Source organism: Rattus rattus, chromosome 12, assembly GCF_011064425.1.
Source record: "Rattus rattus isolate New Zealand chromosome 12, Rrattus_CSIRO_v1, whole genome shotgun sequence".
NCBI classification, from domain to species: Eukaryota; Metazoa; Chordata; class Mammalia; order Rodentia; family Muridae; genus Rattus; species Rattus rattus.
Genome location: NC_046165.1, coordinates 55,547,387 through 55,559,014, shown reverse-complemented (window position 1 = coordinate 55,559,014; position 11,628 = coordinate 55,547,387). Strand labels below are relative to the sequence as shown.

General features: G+C 39.8%; 1 protein-coding gene across 1 annotated transcript in view; it reads right to left on the bottom strand.

Moving 5' to 3' along the window:
- Nucleotides 1-11,417, bottom strand: part of Adam28 (ADAM metallopeptidase domain 28) — a 218,329-nt gene extending 206,912 nt beyond the window's left edge. Inside the window, 5 exon segments of the mRNA XM_032917907.1 lie at nt 4-80; nt 1,153-1,255; nt 3,063-3,139; nt 5,890-5,993; nt 11,299-11,417. Coding sequence (XP_032773798.1) covers nt 4-80; nt 1,153-1,255; nt 3,063-3,139; nt 5,890-5,993; nt 11,299-11,350 — 413 coding nt within the window. The 5' untranslated portion in view covers nt 11,351-11,417.
- Between the last annotated feature and the right edge of the window lie 211 nt (nt 11,418-11,628).

Here is an 11,628-nt window from a genome sequence, read left to right as displayed (position 1 = left end):
CACTGTAGCCCTTGACACGTGCTGATGCTGGCTGCTGAAACTTTATCGTATATGATGTGTCCTTGGTAGTAACAGCTATCCTAAGGGAAACAAAAAGGTATTTTGTAAAGGGAATTCTTGTGAGTTCTAAGACTCTACAAACAATTAGAATTTGAAATCTTGGAACAGGAACAATTTTCTGCTGCTCAGTAGTTAAGTTAGAGACTTTAAAAAATTAAATATATTTTGTCTCAAAATTTAAAGGTAGTTAATAACCCCAAATGCTTATATTATTCAGTCTGTATATTATATATTACCATAAGTATAGTTTAATATATAATGTCATACACTATAAAATGTATTTTATATTTATTATAGTGTATTATTGTTGCCGACACAGTATACAGTAGCTGAGCATTATTTAGAAAAAATATTTACTTAGTTATCTATGTTTAAAATTGAATTCTCTGAACATCTGACTTATATTTTTTAAAAATTATACTTTTCCAATTAGAACTAATCACCTTTGTCCCTTCCTTTAAACTTATGGGTTATTCAGGTGGTTTGTCCTAAGACTGAAACTTGATTTAAGTGAACTTGCACAGTGCACTAGAGTTATTTCTCCATGTGGCCCTTCTACCTTGGAAGAGATGTGGCATTAGCCTATGTAACCCCTGAAAGTCTGAAGGTTTGCAACAAGAAGGGATCCTTGAGGAGGATGCCCAGCCACACAGTTATGATCTCCATGGGAACAAGGGGGAATCTGGAGGACACTTCAAGAGTAAAGTTACTTAGGGCAATATGGAGTTCTTCATTTGATGAAGAAATAGTCTTGAGTGTAACAGACCCCATAATTGGAAGGTGGAAAGTAAAGAGCTAAAAATAGCAGACATGCTCAGCTCTTCACGTTAGAGTCCATCTGCAGAAAAGAACCCTAAAGGGATGGATGCTCCTTCTGCCTGCTTCTTGTGAAAGCTGGAAATGGTGACTAGGGCCATCCTTCATCAATCTTCGTAAATGCAATCATGGGAAAAATTCGCTAAGTGATTACTGTCATTTGCGAAAATAAAATAAAACAAACAAGCAATCAGCACCAAGTCTGTAAAAGCAGTTTAATTTTTTATTTGCCAGGAAAGGACATTGTATTTAGGTATGTAGGGTATACTGCATTACCAAGAGACCTAGCAGATGTTATATCATGATTTGTGGGTTCGTGGTGACCTTGTTTCCACTGGAATTATAGTATGTTTCTGAGAAGCCAGGTACTAGGAGCTTGCTGGAGAAAGAAAATGGAAGAGCAGGGTTACACACATCAAGTCAAATGCAAAGTCCAGCAAATGAAGACTTCCCAGGCTGCCCAGACAAGTTTCAACTCCTAAGCTTCTCTTGTGCTCTAGACAAGTCTACACAGGAAAACTTTGGGCAGAGAGATGCTGTGTGTGTGTGTGTGTGTGTGTGTGTGTGTGTGTGTGTGTGTGTGTGTGTGTGTGTGTGTTTGTGTGTGTGTGTGTGTGTTTGTGTGTGTGTGTGTGTCTGTGTGTCTATGTGTGTCTGTATGTATCTGTGTGTGTCTGTCTATGTGTGGGTGAGTTTGTGTGTCTCTGTGTTTCTATGCATCTGTCTGTGTTTCTGTGTGTCTGTGCATCTACTGGGCATGTGTGTCTGTGTGTTTATGTTTGTGTGTTTGTGTTTATATGTGTGTGAGTGTGTGTATGTGTGTGTGTGTGTGTGTGTGTGTGTGTGTGAGAGAGAGAGAGAGAGAGAGAGAGAGAGAGAGAGGAGAGATTTTCCAGAGGACTGTGAAGCAAGCCCTGTTCACACTCATGTTGCTATTTCCAGAAGAAAATTAAGAAGAAGCATAGCTGATGTCAAAGGTGACAAGTAAGAACTTGCAACCAGAACCCAATCTCAGAAAAACACACATAGTATGAACTCATTGATAAGTGGCTATTACCCCAAATGCTTGAATTACCCTAGATGCACAGAACACATGAAACTCAAGACGGATGATCAAAATGTGAGTGCTTCACTCCTTTAAAAGGGGAGCAAGAATACCCTTGGCAGGGAATAGGGAGGCAAAGATTAAAACAGAGGCAGAAGGAACACCCATTCAGAGCCTGCCCCACATGTGGCCCATACATATACAGCCACCAAAGTACATAAGATGGATGAAGCAAAGAAGTGCAGGCCGACAGGAACTGGATGTAGATCTCTCCTGAGAGACACAGCCAGAATACAGCAAATACATAGGCGAATGCCAGCAGCAAATCACTGAACTGAGAACAGGACCCCTGTTGAAGGAATCAGAAAAAGGACTGGAAGAGCTTGAAGGGGCTCGAGACCCCATATGAACAACAATGCCAACCAACCAGAGCTTCCAGGGACTAAGCCACTACCCAAAGACTATATACATGGACTGACCCTGGGCTCCAACCTCATAGGTAGCAATGAATAGCCTAGCACCAGTGGAAGGGGAAGCCCTTGGTCCTACTAAGACTGAACCCCCAGTGAACCTGATTATTGGGGGGAGGGCGGTAATGGGGGGAGGATGGGAAGGGGAACCCCATACAGAAGGGGAGAGGGAGGGGTTAGGGGGATGTTGGCCTGGAAACCTGGAAAGGGAATAACACTCGAAATGTAAATAAGAAATACTCAAGTTAATAAAGAAAAAAAAAGAAGAAGAACTTGCAACCAGTTTGGTGAGAAGGCACAACATTAGCCCCATCTAAGGCTTTTCCAGGGAGCAGTCCCAGGAGGCCCTCTATCAAGCCCCAAACAAACAAAACTTAAAGCAGATTTCATCAGACCCACTCCACTCAGTCATTTGGTAAAGTAATAAAATCTGCCTACTAGCACTTCATCATTTTTTATTTATAAAGTGTCAAAAGCCTAGTAAACTGTTATTTTGCCTAATATGTTTCCCTCATTTTAAGAGAAAAAAATTCACTGACTCCTTGGTCCATTAGAAGTGAAGACTGTTGGGTCAGTTTTGGGAGCATTAATGCTGACAGCAGCCTCGACAGCCACTTTCCACACTTTGACTTGTGGCAGAGGAAGACAATAGCAGACGGACACACACTCACTTGTTCTTCTTCAGGTATAGCACTGCAACCTTTCCATTTACTGTCATTTTGTACCTGAGCTCAGTTTCAAATGTTTCCTGCAAAAATACACAAAGACTTATAATCAAAGATGGCTATGTCTACTGACTTAATCCTTAGCAAGTAATGCCTGCTTTTCTCTAGCAGTGGACTGTGATACCAGCCATCTGTCTAGACCATAGGCAACAGATTGTTCTGTCAACTATATAGACAAAGTAGCTCTGTGTTTGTGTATGCATGTGCATGTGTGTGCATATATTTGCATGCCAATGTGCACACATGTGCATGTGTATATGTGTGTGTGTCTGTGTTTGTGTGTATGTGCATGTACATGTGTATCTATATATGAATATGTGTACATGTGTGTATATGAGTATGTGTATTTCTTTGAATATGTGTGTGTGAATATGTATGTGTGTGTCGTCTGTATGTGTGTGAGTGTGTGTGTTGGTGCTGGGAATTGATCCCAGGATCTTGAAAATGCTGGCTAAGGATTCTACCTGTAAGCCACATTCTAGGCTCCTTATCTGATATCTTTATATGCAGCCTTGATATGTTTAGCAAGGTTTTATTTGGATTGCTGTTTATGAAAATAAATATTTATATTTCCAAATGTAGGTTAGGAGATGGAGTGTGGGGGTAGATGGGAAAAGAGATATGTCAAAGACATAGAAAGAACCCTTAACTGGGGCCAGCTGAGTGGGTAGCTTAGTGGGTGAAGGCACTTGCCTGGCAATTGAGTTCCATCCTTAGGATTTATGTGGTTGAAGTGAGAAGCAACCTTTGCTCATCCACATTCACTCTTTACATTAGGTCACCATATATCAGGCTAATGTAAGTCTCCTGTAGTTGTTGAGAGGTAACCTAGGCAAGCAAGGTGACTCCAGTAAAACCAAACTCGTTTTTGTAATTTTAAATTGGATATTTTTTTATTCTTGTACATTTGAAATGTTATCCCCTTTCCCAGTTTCCCATCCAAAATCCATGCCCCTCCCCCTTCTTCTATGAGGGTGTTTCCCCACCCACCCCTTTCAGTCTTTCCGCCATGACATTCCCCTACACTGGGGTTGGGGGTTCACCCTTGGGCTTCTTCTCCCACTGGTGCCCAACAAGGCCATCCTCTGCTACATATGCAGCTGGAGCCATGGGCCAGTCCATGTGTACTCTTTGGATGGTGGTTTAGTCCCTGGGAGCTCTGGTTGTAGGTGTTGTTGTTCTTATGGGGTTGCAAGCCCCTTCAGTTCCTTCAATCCTTCAATCTCTAACTCCTTCAGTGGAGAACCTGTTTTCAGTTCAATGGTTGGCTGTGAGCATCCACCTCTATATTTGTCGTGCTCTGGCAGAGCCTCTGAGGAGACAGCTATATCTCAGGAGACAGATATATTGGGTTCCTGTCAGCATGCACTTCTTGGCATCAGCAATATTAGCTAGGTTTGGTGACTGTATGTATATTGACTGGATCCCCAGGTGGGGCAGTCCCTAAATGGCCTTTCCTTCAGTTTCTGCTCCAAACTTTGTCTCCATATCTTCTCCTATAAATTTTTTGTTTCCCCTTCTAAGAAGGACTGAAGCATCTGCACTTTGGTCATCCTTCTTGAGCTTCATGTGGTCTGTGGATTGTATCTTGGGTAATCTGAGTTTTTGTGCTAATATCCACTTATCAGTGAGTGCATACCATGTAAGATCAAGAATCAACAACAATAAAAAACAAAAACAAAAAACAAACAACAACCAAAAAACCTAAACTCTTAGCAACAAACACACGGCTCTGCAACTTACTCAAAAATCAGCATCGTGAAGCTGGAGAAATGGCTCATTCATTAAGAGCACATGCTCTTTTACAGAACCCTAGTTGGATCCCTAATACCCAAGAAAATGTGACTCACAAGCACCTGTCACTCAATCTCCAAGAGATATGATGACCTCCTTTAGCCTTTACAGGTATTTAACTGTACATGAACATACATAATACATACATATATACATACATACATACATACATACACATGGCAATACACATAAATAGTTTTTGCAACTATTTACCTGCACATGCACATGTATATTGAGACACATGGCAATAGTTTTTTAGTGACTAATTTCCTTTTAAGCAGCATTGCACATGTTTATTACAATAAAGAATTGACACATGCAACCAGAGCTTCCAGGACTAAGCCACTACAAAGACTATACATGGACTTTGGACTCTGACCTCTAGTGGTAATTAATATCCTAGTAAGAGCACCAGTTTTGCTAAGACTGAACCCCAGTGAACTATGTGGGGGAGGGCTAGCAATGTGGGGAGGAACACCCATAAGGAAGGGGGGAGGGAAGGGATGTTTGCAAACCGGAAAGGGATTAACACTCGAAATGTATATAAGAAATACTCAAGTTAATAAAAAAAAAAAGAATTGTACAAATTTTAATGCTGTCTACATAGAAAAATATACAAATTTCAGATAAAAATGCCAATTTGCATTCATTTCCATTGTTTTCTTTTCTGGTTCTAATTTAAGGCAACAATTACGTGTGTGTGGATAGATGTTAGATAGGCAAATACTATATAAGGTAAGTTATAGTAATTATTTGGAAGCATACAGCATAAATTATTATAAAATATTATAGTCTGCATCACTGGCCAGGCTAGTTGTGAATGAGTGTGTTCCAGTCCATTGAGAGACTCAGTCTCCACAGTCAGAGTGGATATCAAGACAGTGTAAGAATAACCTATGACCTCACATGTATTCACATGTAAACAGGCATACACATAAAACTCATGTACATGAAATAAGACAATCATAGACATACTAACCTTTGGCTCTGGCTCTTTGGTCTCTCTTTTATGCAACAGATGAAGTCTTATGGGATAAACCACTTCATAATTCTTGGCTTTAGGGAGTTCTTTTATTGCACTTGCTAGGAGAAAAAGAAGGAAGAGAAGACATAGCTTTTCATTAATGCCGGCCATGCTCACTCTGATGGTTGATGGTCCCCCAGAGACCTTCAGTGATTTATGTCAGTAGTTTCAGACACGAGAAGTGGATAACAACCAGAAACCCACCTACTCGCCCCCAATCTTTAATCTCTGAATTTCAGTATTTTTCAGGGATCTATTTACAAGACCTTTCTGATGACAGTATTTGTTGTCAATTTTTCCATTTCTCTTTAACCTTTTGGATCTGCATAGTGACTGCCTAGTGGGAGAATGAAACAAGGTAAAAGCTAGGCACAATCAAGTTCTCCTGGAAGTTGATCACTCCAGACCACACTGCTATGAAACTAGAAGCAGACACCCACTATTTCTGGTTGATCACATGTTCCTTGGAATTTTCAATAGTAATATTTGAGACAGAGTCCCAGTAAGAAAAGGCTCCAACATTAGTCTCATAGAGAGGGCTGGCATGAGCAATACTGACAAACCTTCATTTTGGGCAGAAAAATTATGAAAATGAGAATAGAAGGTTTGTACAGAGTCACTGACCAAGGAAAGGATGTGTGGTGGCTGGAGTCATACCAGGAGGAAAGTGGAAATTCATCTTAAACAACCAATTAATTTAAGGTACTCATGCTCAAGTCTTTCCTGGGCTTTCCAATTTTTTTATTGGATTTTAAGTTTTATTTCTGTTGTTCACAGAGCTTTCCTGTGGGAAGCTCTGGAGGGAACTCTGGCTGCTACAGGATTAAAGATCCACTTGGGATGAAGACAGGGAAACTTAGAGAACTGAGGCAGGAGGCTGGCAGCAGGGTTTAGGAAATCTTCTTCTCTATGTTGTGATTTGCAAATTCTCTGAATGAAATCCTAGATCACCAAAATACTATGCTATTTTGGTTCATTTAACAGCAGACATAATCAAGGAGGCTCACCAAGCATGGAAGTTGAGTACAGACATACATACAGGCAAAATATTCACATACATAAAATTATATATATACATATATATATATATTTAAAGACATAGTACAGATACTATAATATCTTAATTTTAGATTTGAAACTTTAACTGCTTGAAAAGTGATGGCCAATTAGGCTGGGTCTATGATGTGTTGTGTAATCTATAACATACAAATAAACACAAACTACTATTGTGTCTTAAAAAGACATTCATTCAGATACATTCACAGTCATTCAGATACATTCTTGTCAGCTGTGACAAATAAGTCACTGTCATACTCTGTAGCAATTGTACAAAGGTTTTCTTTCTCTTTTCTTTGATCTCTCTTGTCTTTTTGTTTGTTTGTTCTTTGTTTTGTCAGGGGCTCAGTAGTCTAGCCTCAAATTCAAGAGCATTCTGCTTCTCAACCCCAAACACTGAGCTTTAAGGTATGCATGGAAGCCCAGTACACCAAGTTCTTATGTTGCTTGTTTTTTGCAGTCCTGAGGTAATCCTTGTGCTCTCTATGTTTATGGAATTTAATGTAAATTTTTATTAAACACATATGCAATCAATTGAAATGTTGGTGAAGAAAAGTAATCGGATTATTTACAAAAAAAGTTTTAAGTTCTAAAATGTGAGATGATTTCATTTCTCTCCTGTTAAAATTTTATGATTTTTATGATTACTTCATAGCAGTGAGATACCACAGCTCTTGCCAGAAATGTGCAAATGACATGGGCACAATTCCCTGCCACCTCCTTTTTCACTACCACAGGGCAAACACACCATAAGTTGCTAGCACCCTTCCTGGTGTACTATGGTGACTAATCAGCACAGTTAGCCTCATAGACATTGAGTCATGAAGCCATTTCTCACTGATGTTGCAGCATCAACAAATATCTTCTTTCCATGCTATTCTAAGGAGGAGGGGAGCTGCAGATATGCCTCAATCATTAAAAGTACTTCCTGCTCTTCCAGAGGACCTAAAGTTCACTTTCTAGAGCACATCTTAGGTGGTTCACAACTGCCTAAATCTGCATTTCTGGGGCACCTGACACCCTCTTCTGGTCTGCACAGGCACCTGCACTGTATTAGAACACACACCTAGTCTCATAGCAGTATTTTTAATGCCCTATTGGAGGGATGGAGACAGGGCTCAGGGTTTAAGTTACTCTTCCAAAGGACCCAGGCTAGATTCTCACCACCCACCTGGAGAATGTCTCTTTAAGATCTGAAACCTTCTCTTGGCCTCAGAAAGCAGATATAAAATACCCATACACATAAACTTTTTTTTTTTTAGTTTTACTAAAATTCCAAAGAAACCCTCATCTGTGGGTTTCATCCACATGTGTGACCCTAACAGGAAGTCAACTGACTTTTCACAGCCCACTCCTTATTGACAAGAAAAGTGAACAGAGAACTAGGTTGCCCTATCGAATAGTAAGCAGTTTTCTGTGTTGTACTCACAATTTTCATTAGTCTAAAGCCTAATATTTCATGAAACTACAAGTTACCAACTGAGTTTTTAGTATTGAGTCAAAACATAAACGAAAAATTTATTCCCAGCTTACTGTTTGGTGGGGTAACACTTTCAAATAGAAACCAAAACAAACAAAAAAATATGTCCTCTTAAAGTCTTTAGCAAATTCACTGAACTAAATGAAATAAGTTTCCAGGTCATGCTGAACACTTGCAACACAGTGAATTCTATAAAGAAATAGAAAGAATTTCTCTTAGAAAACTCTGGTTCTCCCAAAAGTGGTAAGGCCCTTGAATTAAGACATTTGAGATGAAGGGATTTCCACAGCACAGAAAGGGATGAAGTAGGCAGATATTGTTTGCTTCACATGCACTCCCCTTTGATGGAGATTGAGCAGCCTCCTCCCAGGTGAATAAAATCAAGTTAATTATTTAGAAGCCAGTAGCATAAACAGAGCTAACTGGCATCCAGGGATTACACAAATCCAAGATGTAACACAATATGTTTCTATTAATTTATTTTAATGCTTGTTTCCTCTCTCCCACAGAACTCATGTGCTGGGTAAGTTTTGGCTGGCAAAACTGGATCAAGAGAAAAACAATTATTTTGGTTTGAGTTAGAGGTGCGTGTGCATGCATGAGTGTGTAATTGTGGATTAGATTCTTTTAACCACATATTAGTTTAAAATAAGGCAAAGTTCACTAATGAGATTGATATAGCTGACCTCAATCTAGAACTAGTACTAGTACTTCTAAATGTTATTCAATGAAAATGAGAATGGGGAAGACTAGAACCCATATTCTAATGAAGTTATTACTTGGCTATAATGGTTAAATTGTGCTTACTGGCTTACTTTTTCCAGTCAGTAAAAATAACTGCTCTTTTTTTCTTTTTTAAGCCAAAGTGCCTACCTAGACATACATCTGAAACAGGATGGAGACTTGCCTTTGTCAATGCATCAGTTTATTTTGTCTTCCCCTAAACACTTGCTATGTCCTTTTAAATATTTGTTTTTACCTTCCCTATGATGAAATCCCATGTCATTTTTCTCAGGGGATGGTGAGGCTCATTACAAGCACCAGGCCCTATTTTTACATATCCATCATTTATTTAGAAATAAAGGTTGAAGCAGGTCCAAGTTATAGCCAGAGTGCATGGGCAAAGAGTTCTGATGATGGGGAGGGAGAACTACAGAGGAAGAGATAAGCAAAAAAACCCTGTTACTTGCATTCTGGCTGTAAAACCAGTCCCCATGGGGAATCTAGCAAAGGTACTTCAGTAGGCAGGGGGATGACTTGGAAAGTGCAGCATGGAAGATAAAAAGAAGTAGTGTGGCATCCTACTGAAGATGAATGCCCCCTTGCTGGAGAGCAATCAGAATGCCTATTATCACATCCTTGGAATGAATGATGTCACACTTTTAGCCGGGACTCTAAGGCTTGCATCTCTTGCTGCCATGTTGCTGATACAGAATTGGGGGGATCAGAAATAGTTTGGTGCCTGATTTCTTTGAAAAGATAGTAGGATACATAGGCCCCACTGTTACCCATAGGTTTCTGTTACTGGAGCTGCCTGATCAGTTACTTCCCCTCCTTGAACAGAGCTGGATACCAAGTAGTTCTTCAGCATCTAATGAGAGTGGAGTCCTCAAGAGTCCTGGGTCAAAAGACTTCCTATTAAAAAAATTTTGGAGCTGGAGATAATGGGTCAGTGGTTAAGAGCAGTGACTGCTCTTCCAGAGGTCCTGAGTTCAATTCCCAGCAACCACATGGTAGCTCATAACCATCTGTAATGAGGTCAGATGCCCTATTCTGGTGTATCTGAAGACAGCTACAGTGTGCTCAAATACATAAAATGAATAAATAACTCTTTTTTAAAAATTCCTAATAAAAAAGAATTCCTACCCTTTGATTTCTGTGAATCTAGAAATTTGAAGTCAAGGGGTAATGAATTTAAGGATATATTAGTATCCTAAATATTTAAGGATATTAACACAAGTTTTACAATCTGGAAAACAATGGAGAAGCCATGTTTGGTAAGAAAGTGCCAAGGGGATTAGGAAGGAGGAAGACCCTTCTGTGCTTGATGCCTTTGTTTGTTCCTGGGTCCCAGCAAACATTCTATGGCCTAAGAAAATATTTGCCAGCTAGTGTGCAGATGGAAGCTCTGAACACAGAACAAGCCAGAGAAATATGACATCAGATCCCAGGCATGTGAAACCAAGCTGAGTATTTACAAAATGGAGAAAGCTGCATGCTATAACATGTTGTTAGGGGGTAGTAGTCACCCCATCTAAATTCTTAGATGTTTGCTCTAACTACTGAAATGGAACTGCATTGTCAAGCCACATGGAACTGAAACTCCTCCTCACCAATAACATCATAAGACTTTGTGCTTATGGCCCCCTACCAGTTAACGATATCTATTCTCTCTAAACATGACAATGCACATTCCTAAGTTTGCAAGTTGCTGAACTGGCCCAAATTACGAGATACTTTCTGCAAGTCTTGGCCATCACAACCAGTCAAATCTGTTTTATTGAAATAAAAATTGACACAATTAGTCCTGATTAATTGCTTTTGGACTCAAAGATCATATCCATTGTTTAAATGTACAGGAGCTTCTCTTTCTCTTTTTACAGGTATCAGAGCTGATATGTAAATGTTTTAGAAAAACCTCTAATTGTTCTCCTTCACATCCATCACAGTTCCGGGACAGCAGATTAAAACCATGCCAAATGGTTAGAAAAATTGGTTAAAGGGAAAAAATAAAACATCTATCCAACATATTATATACCATAAGACCAGGAGCAGATGACATACAGTCCTGTGACATGCTGAACGAATCTGAAAGGGTTAACGCCTACCTGGAACTGGAGAAAGAAGGAATGAGACTACCAGAAGTCGCCATTGCTGCATTCTGTGATCCTGGGAGCAGTGAGTGCTCCGCTCACACCTGTGAGGTTGCTTCTGCCCCAGTCTCCTCTTAAGGGAGCCAGAATGAAACTCCCTGCTCCATTGTGTACGCTTGAGCAAGTGTTTACTGAAGGTGTTGCACAACTTGGGAGCTGTTGTTCTGCCACAATGACATAGCAGGAGGAAGTCCTGACTGCCTCTTGGCTGGCTCTAAAATTTCCTCTATTAGGAGCTATTGTTTCCCTCTCTTTCTTCTCTGTGTTACCCATTCAAAATTAAAA